The 13,038-nt window shown below is 38.3% G+C and overlaps 1 protein-coding gene across 1 annotated transcript in view; it reads left to right on the forward strand.

Annotated features, from left to right (window-relative positions):
- The window catches only part of LOC5520198, a 40,923-nt gene that overhangs the window by 21,364 nt on the left and 6,521 nt on the right, over window positions 1–13,038 (forward strand). The window contains exons 6-8 of the mRNA XM_048719436.1: window positions 10,973–11,046; window positions 11,261–11,283; window positions 11,479–11,522. Coding sequence (XP_048575393.1) covers window positions 10,973–11,046; window positions 11,261–11,283; window positions 11,479–11,522 — 141 coding nt within the window. The remainder of the gene's footprint in view (window positions 1–10,972; window positions 11,047–11,260; window positions 11,284–11,478; window positions 11,523–13,038) is intronic.

The raw sequence follows: 13,038 nt of genomic DNA on the forward strand, positions 1-13,038 counted from the left end.
AAATGTCTTATCGCTAGACCAGCCTGCCGACTTCATGATATCTTGGATGTTAACCTCTCTGTTTGCCAAGAACGATGTGGATGCGGCTCTGGTGCTATGAGCTTTGAACTGAGAAACATCAACACCTGCTGAAGCGAGCACTGCTTTGCACCACCTCGATATGGTATCCGTACTTGCAGGGCCATGAGGCTTTGCATGACATAAAAGTAGTTGCTTGCAATTATTACGTAGGTTTTCAGTTCATAGGAGGTATTCCTTTAAGTACTTCATTATGCATAGTTTCTTATCTTCTGGGTATGCCAGAAAAACAATAGGAGCAATGTGGTGCACTGTCCGAGTTTGTTTAATCTTCTCGGTTACTGTGAAGGTACAGCTAGAGTCAGACAGTTTCATATTTTCCAGAGAAAACAACGAGATCGTCTGGCATCTCTGTCCACTCAACAAAATTAGCAAAAATGTAAGCTTCAAGGTCAATTCCTTTAAAGTAAGGGATGTAACAATTTCGCCCTTGCGAAACCAGTCTAGGACAACACTCAAGTCCCAAGTAGATACGTAGCGTGGGAGGGCAGGCTTAAGTTCAAAGATGCCCTTCATAAATGTCTTAACGATAGGTAACTGTCCAAATGGCACCGATGATGATGCATCAAGCTGCAGAATGGAGGACAACATGCTTCGGGCTGTATTGACAGAGCCATACGACAACCCTTGTTCATGTAGCATGGAGGGAAAATCAAGGGCAAATGACAATTTGGGCGAGATTACGTCACATTTTCTCTCTTTGCAGAACTGGAGCCACTTTTTTAAATGAGTCTGATATTGTGATGTAGTCCCTTCCCTCCAAGCTGAAGTTATAATCTTCACAGATCGCTCTGTAAATCCTAGTCCAGTCAGTTGTTGCCGGACAATAGACAGATAAGAAGGGTCAGTTTCTTGTGCAGTGGGTACCAAGTCTGGCTTGGCCAGAACAGAACAACCATCACTCCCATCGCTTTGTCTTGGATGATTTTCTGCAAAACCTTTGAGATGCAACTGAAAGGTGGAAAGCAGTAGAATTTCTCATCAGACCATGAAATGGTAAAGGCATTTATGAAAGAGGCCTCTGGGTCTGGTCGATAAGAACAGTAGGCATCAAACTGCTTATTAAGCCTAGAGGCAAATAAGTCAATTTCTGGTTTGAAATTTCGATTGCTCAATGCCATGTCTAAATTATCTCGGTTAAGCATCCATTCGGTATCTTGTGAATGGAAATGCCTGGATTCTCTGTCTGCCTCATGATTATCAACTCCAGGAATATGAGCTGCTGTTATCCAAAGCATATTGTGTGAAATGAAAAATTCCCAGATTTGAACTACGAGTGCATTGCATTCTTTGTTGTGGCATGTACCCATGTTATTTATAAGGGCCACTGCAGTGGTATTATCTATCATAAGCTTAATATGTTTGCCTGCCAATGAGGCATGGAAACATTTCAAAGCAAAGAAGGCTGCAAGAAGCTCCAAATAATTAATATGCTGCTCACTCTCAGGGGTACCACCTTCCGTCAGTTTTGGTGTCGGCCATTACAGCGCCCCACCCTTGAAGCGAGGCATCTGAGTAAATGGTAATGTCTATTGGAGGGCGATTAATATCATTGAAGCTAATGTCAATATTGTTAACACACCAATCTAATTCAGCCATTCCCTGACTAGAAATTATCATAGAGGACTCAAAATTTCCTTTTGAAATCAAGGGCATGGGCCTTCTCCATTTCCAGATTTCTGTAATATAAGCCTCCATATTTAACTCCTGGGAGGCTGGAAATAATGTGCCCTATAGCTTAGCAATGGCTTGGATTTTTACTATCCGCGTTTTGATGAGTTCAACCAAGAGCATCTTAATTTTGGTTCTCTTTTCCTCTGTGAGTCTTACTGTCATAGACATGGAATCTATGAGAAACCCCAAAAATGTAATCTGCTGACTAGGTATTAAAGAAGACTTTTCTGGGTGTATCACAAAGCCAAGACTTTCAAACATTTCAATAGAGTCAATGACACTTCGTGTGCATGCCTCTAATGTCTGACCCTGTATGTAGAGGTCATCAATATACCCTGCTATGATATGGCCTTTGAGCCTTAGATGGGATAAGGGTGGCTTTAACAATTTTGTAAAATTTCGTGGACATGTGCATAATCCATTTGGGAAAACAGAATATTTGTAGAGGATTCCATTATATTTAAACTTGAGAAACTTTTGAAACTCTGGATGTATATGTACACTGTAGTAGGCATCCTTGAGGTCAAGACTTGCCATCCAACAATTATGGGTTACTAGGTCCAAAATTGAATGGATAGATTCCATTTTGAAATGGGATGTTTCAATAAAGGAGTTCAACTTTTTTAAGTTTAAAATAAGTCTTACCTTTCCATCTTTTTTAGGGACTGTAAATATTGGGGATATAAATTCTCCCAACTCATGATCACATGGGATAATTGCACCTTTGTTCATAAGTGAGTTAATTTCTGCCTCTGCAAGGGCAACATGTTCTTTACATATAGAATTAGGAGGGTAAGATGACTGGACAGGCTCAGATTCAAAATCTATTGTCTCCCCGACCACTGTGTTTAGAATTTGAGGGTCAGATGTTAACTCCTGCCATTGTGGTAAGAAACAGGATAACTGTCCACTTCTAAAATGCTCAACCTTTGTGTTAAGGTATTGTTTCAGAGTAGACTCAACATAAATAGGAAAGAATGATATATTTACCTGTTTTTTTCAAATCCTTTAGTTCCTCGTGAACTTTTTCTTGGCTATGTTTGAGTTTGTTGAGATCGTCCGGGGAGGGTTGTAGCCCCTCCCCCTGCCTGGCAAAAAAGGCTTGTTTTGGGGGTAATTGTTCCCAGATCTAGCAGTCATATTGCTGCTCCTTTTAAAGGGCTTGGCCTCAGAACTCTTATTCATGATTTTGTTAGTCGTTTTGAGCTCTTGCAATGTTTTTGGTAAATCATTACCAAAGAGGAGTTGCCCAGGCTTACGAGACCTCGAACACAATGGCTTGAACTCAGGGTTTAAGTAGAATTTCATTAATTCCCTTCGCTTGTAAGATAATTCAGTGTTTACATGCCCTACAAGAGCCACAGCATCTGACAAAGGATTTATCAGCTCTTTGTAGTTAGGGATTGTTCTATGTTCCCTGTGCTCAAGCAATTTTTCAGTTGTGCAAATCATTGCAATTGATACCTTTACTAAGGTGTCCTGCAGGGCTGATATTTAAGGTCAGAGCGTTTAGCAATTGTGTTAAGCTTACACCAGATCTCCTCATTTATTTTTGGACAAAGTACCTTGTCACAATTCGAGGGTTTTTTGAATTTTTTCAAGAGTTGTTTTCTTTGTTCTGTAGGCTACTCTATGTTAAAACTCTCATTAACCAATTCAGCTAATTTAGCTGACACTGGGGGGCCAGTATCCACTGAGCCACTTATACCTGATCTTATTTGGTCAAGCAAACTGTTGTTGTCACCCCCAACCTCGGACTCGTCTAGCTCAGAATTGAGCTCTAGTAACCCCTCATCGTTTTCAATGTCTCCGCCAAAGAGACTAACTTTATCATAATCTTCAGTGAGATTATTAGCGTCATGTTGACGTGAAGAACTTGCTTTCTGAGAAGCTTCTGGTTCTGGTTCCTCATCTGAGGAGGTTGGGCTTATTGCTCTCTGTGGAGCCGGGGGATTTGCCTTCGATCGTTTTGACCGTGGCTCGTGGTTAGGCGAGCGTGATCTCTTTTGGATCACAAGCTCTTTGAGCAGTTTATTACTACTCTGCATGCTAGCCTGCATGCTATTTAGGACGGCTACTAAGGAATTGGATCCTGTTTCTGCAGTAGAAGAAGTCGTTTCTTCGGTTTCCTTCGGGTCGTTTTGGTCGCCCATCTTGTTCCTTCCTGTAGAAAAAGATAGCAAAAAGGGCGGGAAAAAACCCGAACGAAGAAATTGGGTAGAATTAATCAACCAGAATGTCGAAAAACTACCTCAAACGATTCCTTGATGGTTCCACTGATTGTATCGACGATTATTTTATAAAAAGAGTGATTGGAAAAACACGTAAAAGCTGAAGAATATAGGGAAGCACTCTTCGTAAACCAAACGATGCGAAAGCACGACACAACTGATTGATGCTTGGCGCTACGCTCTCTCGTACCAGCCCCTCACGACCTAGGCTGATGACGAAATAGAATTAGCTAAATATATAGGCCTGAGTGAACCTCTAGGGAACGCGCAAGGTGCGAATTCCGAATGCCCAACATAAACACATTTGTATGGGAGGGAAGAAAGTCTTTTGCAAGAGGTGTCGGTTCTCATGCGTCTTATTTGAATGATAATACACGGATCGTGATTGGCTTGCTTGCCATGGCGCGAACGATTCTCGAAATATGGTACCAAAAATTTGATTGGATCAAAGCGGGAAATGAATGTAGTTCGAATCTGAGTAGCCCCTACGGGCGGGGAGTGTTGTGTGACTCCGACCGCTGGGGGCTGCAAAGGAGACTAACAGCCGATTGGGTTATCGTGTTATCTTCAGAAACAAGGATCCCGCACGTCTTTGTATCTGTTTCCATTTGGTCCGCACAATATCCAGTAATGGCGAAAGTTCGTTATACCGGATTAGTTAGCCGCTTTAGCGGAACATCGCCCCTCCACACTTGAACGAATGCCCGTTAGTTCATATGGAGTCTAGAAAAAGAGCATCAGAATTTATATCAGACGAGAGCAACCACAAGAAGCAATGTTTTCAATCAGTGGAAGACAAAAAGTGTACGCCGAGAAAGTGCGGTGGCGACGAAAATGAGGACAAACTTGAAACAACCTCCACGTGCCGCGAAAAACTACGCTAGAAACTCCTCCGGAAACAGAGTGAAGAAAGTCTTTTGCAATGTCGTGAAGGCGGAACAATGTAAGCGTTGTTAGAAATTGGTTTCGTGTCTGATTTGATCGAGTTAAGCCCACAACACTCGGTGTTTCCTGCAACAAGTGAAAATCCTCCACATGTATTTGCCATCTTCCAGTCGAAAATCCAAGCTTGATGAAGGAATCGGCACTTTTCATCCAGTGCGGATGCTTTTCGGCTCATATGGATCTTGGAAAGTGCAAAGTGAATTGTTTAACCACGTTGTAATAGATTCTGGACTAGTGCAGAAGTTTGCATTTGAAACAGCGGATGAAGCATCACTTGTCACGAAATGGTTTTCGCCCGCGCACCCCTGCGTTGATTGGCTAGTTCTTGCGGGATTGTTGTTTCTAAAAATAGTGTGATTACCAAACCGGCCATACCAAATTTACAATACATGAGTGACGCCCCTATTTATGAGCCCCTGATACAGCAGAAATGCCGTTTTAGGACTGTGTGTTTTATTTGTATCTGATTATAGCTATTGAGTTCATCGTAATTTGATGTGCAATGGTCCGAATCTTTTTGTATGTAGAATAAAAAAAAAACTTAGCCTGTCTCGGGTGTCGATATTTTTTGTAAATAAGCCCTTTTTATCTAGAGATAAAACAGATTTTGAAATAAACGCCTCCCTCGTATAAGCGACTTCCAATCGCCTCGACGGTTGTAGCGGTCTGACTGAAAAATCATCAGGATCATGGAGTCATAAATGACACACATTTAGTTTTCACACGATGGATTAGACGGATAGCAAAAAGGTTGGGAAAAAACGGAAGGAAAAATAGATAGTTGAGATAAAATGATGTGCGCATCGTTATGCTACATTAATTCGATCTCATTTTTTAAAAAATAATAACGTTTTATTACAATAGTGTAGTCGTATGATTATATACTCATTATTTCTATCTTTTTTAGATTATAACGAGTCAAGTCATCCTATCCTACCAGATTTCCAGTTGAGACATGGCCAGTTCGTCGAAAGACTCGGCCAGTTGTTCGGAAGACTCGGTCAGTTCGTTGGCCGCTGATTTGAAAGGTATGACCCTGGGACAAGGCACTGTCTTCAAGGTAATGAGTATAAATATTGGGAAACATAAAAAAGACGACAAAAAAGAACAAGTACACACTGAAGACGACAAAAAAAGAAAAGGGCTCGCTCAACAGAAAAGAGAAAAAGTGGTCGACCTGCTGAATGAAGAAAAACCCGATCTTGTTTTTTTGCAAGAGTGTTCAAGTGCTAGAGAGCTCGAGAATAGTTTACCACCGTCTTTTAAGTGTGCAGAGGGGGCAGTGAATGACACAAACAAAAGCTGTTCATGCATCGTTTTCAATGAAGATAACATAGAAGTCAAGCCCTTTGGCATAACCCATCTTTACCTTAAAGAAAATGCCAAGTTATCGGATGAAGAGGAATTTCTTGAAAGGTTGTATGTCGGACGCTGCAAATCAAAAAAAAGGTCGTTAGACCTGTTGGTTGCTTCCTATCACGGACGTTATAATAGAAAAGATGGAAAAGGGGGCCTAAGAGATGAGAAAAAGAAAAACATTTTTAGTGAGTTACTAATACTGCTAGATGAAGTTTGCAACAAAGCAGAATGCAAAGTTCTTGTTGGAGGTGGCTTCAATCTTAAGTATGCGAAAGCTGAAGAAGTAGTTCAAGAAGGATCAAACCAGTACAACCTGTACACAAAGGGCTCCCAGGGTAAGCCAATGGATGACATGGTGGACTATTTTATGTATAACGGTCCACCAGGTGATGTCAGGAATGTTCGAGTTGGGGATGCGATTGACCTGTTTTATCATAAACCTCTATATGCAGATTTTAAGCTAAAATAAACCCGCCCAGAACAGACATGGAAAGAAACAACGTTAAACCAGCTTCTCCACCAGTGTATGTTTAAGGTACCTCTAGCGAGACTGATGGCAATTAGGGGAAGATCATTATTTACCGGGGGCGATACACCTTGTTATTGTATATTATACTTATATTATTGTAGACAAAAATGTATTGTAAAGTTCCCTTTTAAAACACATCTACTTAATCAATTTTTATATATAGTAATAAAACATCACTCAAACACCGATGTCCTTTTTTTTCATACCCGAAACAAACAACTAGTCAAAGCGAAAAATCAAGCAAAAAAGATAAGAAACAAATAAAAAAAAAGAAATAATAGAAGAAAAGAAGAAGAAGAACATGTGTCTTGATTTTCTAGGTAATATTTATCAGGGGCGATACACCTTGTTATTGTATATTATACTTATATTATTGTAGACAAAAATGTATTGTAAAGTTCCCTTTTAAAACACATCTACTTAATCAATTTTTATATATAGTAATAAAACATCACTCAAACACCGATGTCCTTTTTTTTCATACCCGAAAAAAACAACTAGTCAAAGCGAAAAATCAAGCAAAAAAGACAAGAAACAAATAAAAAAAGAGAAATAATAGAAGAAAAGAAGAAGAAGAACATGTGTCTCGATTTTCTAGGTAATATTTATTAGAAAACAACAACGTAGTTTACAAGGTCCGAGCTGTGTCAGCCATGCTTTCATGAGTGCATCCTATTCTAAGTGACGTCACGTAATATATAGATTTAGGCACTGCCTAAAAGCGGAGCCAGCATAAACACCTTTTGTGTTGACTGATCAAAGGTATTATTGGGGGATCTAGGATCCTGCTCTCTACTGAGATTTATTTATTGCACCAACCAAATGGATCCAGGCCTTATTCAATAATTTAAATTATGCAGTACATCAAAGTTAACAAACACAATTCCTGGTGTGGATATGGCTGTCAAAGTTTTCAAGAGTCTAATGGTCCCATCATAGGAGTTCCATTATGAATATCTTTTTTTTAATCAAAACAATACTCCCACAAGCTTTGCCCTTGTGCAGAAAATGTCATGGATGTAATAGCATTCCAAATATTCAAAATAATATATTTAGACTGTTTAGATGCCATACTGTGATTTTTATGTATTGGTTTAGTGGCGATTCTCTCCTTCATTGGACCAAATATTCTGATAAATGTCTGGAAATTAAAATTCAAAAATATATCTCCTTTCATGCATTACATATTGGTGCACCCTACTTTACCATATAGTGGCCTTGTTGTTGGTGGCCTACTCCCAAATGAATGCAATGAAGAAAAAACAGATTGAAAATGCTAACTTCTAATTTCAAACCAAACCCTTTCATTGATCTATGTTTGGGGTAGAGAGGAATCAAAGAATATCAATTGACTAAAAAATAATCGACGGGAGAGGAGATATAAAGTGAATTGACTCTACTTGAAAGGTTTGGTGAAAAAAATATAACAGTAATAAAAATAATTTGATTGAGCATTTCTTGACATTTCCCCTTTCCCATTATCTTAACCCTTTCACCACCACAGGCCTCTAAAAAGGCCATGTCTTTGCTATCCAAGCTATGTGAACAGAATTCTATTATTGAAAAAGAACAAGGTTGTTGCTAGTGTTATAAAGTTTAAGTATCTTGCCCCAAAAAACCCTTCCCCTTAATAAAAGTTCCATTAATGTACATTTGTAAAGCTACATTCTGACAAGCTTTGTTCTTGCGAAGAACAATGGATGAAACAGGATTTCAAAGATGGAATATAGTGTCAGACACAATTTTAGATAAGATGCAATGCTGAAGATTTAATGTACCATTTTAAGTGGTGATTTTCCATCCCCATGGGAATTAATATCTACAAATATACATCCAGTAATGCATTATATTTTGGTGTTTTGAGAAACCCTGGATCTAACTATTCCAATGAAATAAATCTAAACATCTAAAATAAATGTAATGGGCAAGAGACTTAAAAAGAAAATCCTAAAAAGAAAATATAAGTAAAAGTAAAAAATGAAAATTCCTAATTTAAAAATCAAATCTGTTCATTAATTTATTTTTGGTGTAGAGGGGAAATAGCAAAGAGCATCAATTGCATAAAAATAGTCAATAGGGAGAAGAAAAAGGAAGAAATATGACTCTTCCTTAAATGTCTGAAAAGAAAATATAATAACAATAATGTGATAATTATATTCAGTAGGTTTTAGTTCGCTATTTACGCGATCGTTTTGGGGTTAAGATTGTGGGGTTTTGCTTGGTTATCCCTCGCAGTTCGTACAGCGTTTTTAATGCTAAAGTCACCCAATTTAATCAACTCGTTCGTAGGCTATTAGAGCCGATCGAGTATGTCTTTTGCTGGTTTCATAAGGGGGTTTCAAGTAAGTTTCTTTCGAGAGATGGGGTTCATTTGAATCATTCAGGTCAGCTTCGCTTTTACCGGAGCTATCGCGGAGCCATTTTGAAAGCCCTTTCTCTGCTCTAGTGATTTGTCCTTGTTCATCTTTCCTTTAAACATATATTTTACCTGTCCTATTGTGTCCAATTAATTTCTGCCACGCGACTCTTATATTCACCTCATGTGGTTTTCATTTTGAGCTTGTATAACGCTGTATAGTGCTTCAGCAGTGGTCTGCCACGTGCGCCCACCCTCATCCGGTTTGATTGTAACTTTGCATGATTGAGCATTTTAGTTTTCGGCCATGGCGGCGCAATCTCTTCAACTCTTCTGTTAATGTTTACGCTTATTCTGTATTGTTTTATGTTTTACAATCATTTCATTACTTTGAGGGCTTCCATCCTCCATTATCTCATTATATCGAGGGACTTGGCCTTCTATTATTTACTTTGAGGGCTTCGATCCTCCATTATTTTATTGTTTCGAGGGCTTTGCTTCTCTATTATTTACTTCCTTTGAGGGCTTCGATCCTGTATTATTTGATTATTTGGAGGGCTTTGATCCTCAACATATTAATTAATTCCTTCGAGGACTTCGATCCTCATTCTTTGATTATTTGGAGGGCTTCGATCCTCTATTATTTGGTTATTTGGAGGGCTTTGATCCTCTATTAATTAATTCCTTTGAGGGCTTTGATCCTCTAATATTTGGAGGGCTTTGACCCTATATTAATTAATTCATTTGAGGGCTTCGATCCTCTATTATTTGGTTATTTGGAGGGCTTTGATCCTCTATTAATTAATTCCTTTGAGGGCTTTGATCCTCTATTATTTGGAGGGCTTTGATCCTCTATTAATTAATTCATTTGAAGGCTTCGATCCTCTATTATTTGGTTATTTTGAGGGCTTTGATCCTCTATTAATTAATTCTATTAATTAATTCTATGTATCTATCTATCTAATCTATCTAATCTATCTAATCTAATCTAATCTATCTAATCTATTACGATTTCCGAAAAAGTGCACCAAACATGTCCAAATCGATCTTGTAGCCAGGCATCCACTTTGGGTGGTAGACAAAATAACAGCTGTCGGAAACAAATGGTTTCCATGGAAACCGGATGCAAATTTCCCACACATTTACTGTATTTTCACGATTTCCGAAAAAGTGCACTAAACCTGTCCAAATCGATTTAAAAGCAAGTTTATCCTGTAGCCAATCATCCACTTTGGGTGGGTAGACAAAATTACAGCTCTCGGAAACAAGTGGTTTCTATGGAAATCGGTTGCAAATTTTCCATACATTTACTGTATTTTCACGATTTCCGAAAAACGGCAGCAAACATATCCAAATAAGCCCCGTAGACGCCTACCCCCCTGCTACCCCCACTGGTCTAGCAATGCTAAGCACTGGAGGTCGTGACAGAATCGTGTTTTGAATAAACGCCGCAGCGTGAGACCTTAAGTTCGTGTTTCCCATACATTTACTGTATTTTCACGATTTTCGAAAAAGGGCAACAAACATGTCCAAATCGAGTTAAAAGCCAGTTTATCTTGTAGCCAGGCCCCAACTTTGGGTGGGTAGACAGCTCTCGGAAACAAGTGGTTTCCATGGAAACCGGATGCAAATTTACCATACATTTACTGTATTTTCACGATTTCCGAAAAAGGGCAGTTTATTAATTTTGCAATAATATTTCTGACTTCACAAGGGGATTGTCAAAGAATATTTACATGTTGTCGCTATACTAGGGTGTTTTTCTTTTCGGACCTTTCAATATATCGCGTGACTGCTTAGGTTGGGCAGCCGCTGACCAAACCGAAGGCGCAAAAAGCGTTCCTCCCTTTCTCGATTGCTCAGCCAACACGAAGGTATGTTTCTACTTCTCTCAAAGAAATCCATCGAAATCTCAGAGAATCTTATCCATCTGCGGCTGATTTTCTACAGATCCATTTGCTAAGATGTGTATTGTTCTTTTAGCGAGCGATCGGTGCTTTTATTTTATGAAAACAAAGCAAATTCATTACGAATTTATGCATGCGCTCACGGGAATCCACATGCTTACACGCGTTCTTTGTATTTCAGGTCTATCGACTAATACACGAAAAGAAAGTACAATTTCGTTTTATACATGAATATGTGCCCTCAGTTAACGATCGTGGTTCATGTTTTTCAAGGATCGGGGTTTACCGTCGGCGTTAACAAACATATTTCGAGTAAGAAAGTTCGCGATGTCCGTAACAGCACATGTAAAACACGAACCGTGAAACTTACAAGCTAATTGTTATTCCTTCTTATTTCAGGCTTCATCGCCAACTTCATTTTTGTATCTCCTTGTCAGCAAACAGTAAGTACAATTTCGTTATATCCATGAATATGTCGGAATCATAGTTAACGATCTGGGTTTAGAAAACATTCATGTTTATCGTTTACCGAAGGACGGCGCTTATCGTTTACGGTAACAAACATATTTCGATTCAATAATTCGCTATCCCTTAGCCATGCGAATGTCGCTAGTAATAACAAACAATTCCACTTTGTTGTAAGATTTTCATTTGAAATCATTGTAGGTGTTTCGATATAAACAAAGATAGAAGCAATTGCAATTTAGCGAAATGTTGTTATTATAATAATTCAGGAATTATAAATTCGAGTCAAAACAAAAACTTTATACCGGCGGCCGGGATCAAAATAATTGGCATATCCGCGCGATGTCGCTTGTTTAATACTTATATCAAGTGGGTACAATTCTGTTGTAGGGTTTTCGCTTAAAATCATTTTAGTTAGACGTAGTTAGAAGCGATTGCGGTTTAGCGAAATGTTGTTATTCGGCTACCGAATTTAAATTTATGCGCGTAAATCAAAACAAACACACTTTCTTCGGTATAGTTCACTAATCTTGTAAGCCGTGCGAATGTCGCTTGCTTTAATAGTTATGACAAAACCAATTTTGTTGTAAGCTTTCCCTATTTCAAATCATTGGTCGGTGCTATCATATAATCAAAACAAACCCATGTTTGATGACTAATTTGTAGTATTGTTGTATGCATTTTTAAAAATTTAAGAAATGCTCTCTTTAAAAACAAATTTATCAGCATAGCTGTTATTATTTAGCCTGTCTATTGTAAACATATGTTGTACAGAATTGAAAAAAACTGTTTCACTAGTTTCTGACTTATGCTAAACAATATGTATGTGGTTCTTTAGCTGATAACAATAGAAGCAGACCAAGATAATATGCATTTCACAATTGCGTCAAATGAAAACATACACAGTTACATTAGAGAAACAGTACTACCGTCAACACCGGTTAAACCATATTTGTTTACATACTTTGTTTTCACTTATTTTCTGTTATTTCAATGAGCAAGCACTAACCAATGTCTATCGTAAACATATGTTGTACAAAATATTAGGCTTGAAAATCTGTCTAACCAGTTTCTGGCTTATGCTAAACTATATGTATGTGGTTCTTTAGCTGATAACAATAGAAGCAGACCAAGATAATATGACTTTCACAATTGCGTCAAATAAAAACACAAACAGTTACATTAGAGAAACAGTACTACTGTAAACACCGGTTAAACCATATTTGTTTACATACTTTGTTTTCATTTATTTTCTGTTATTTCAATGAGCAAGCACTAACCAATGTCTAATCTATCTAATCTAATCTAATCTATCTAACCTATCTAACCTATCTAATCTAATCTATCTCATCTTTCTATCTAATCTATCTATTTAGCTCTTAGTTAGGGCCCAGTCGCACTAGCAAGATGTTCAGGAGATTTCAGGGACATTTAGGTGGACAAGTTTGTCCCGACATCTACGCACTATCAGACATTCTTAAATTAAGGTCGCAC

This window comes from Nematostella vectensis, chromosome 12, assembly GCF_932526225.1.
Source record: "Nematostella vectensis chromosome 12, jaNemVect1.1, whole genome shotgun sequence".
Taxonomy (NCBI): Eukaryota; Metazoa; Cnidaria; class Anthozoa; order Actiniaria; family Edwardsiidae; genus Nematostella; species Nematostella vectensis.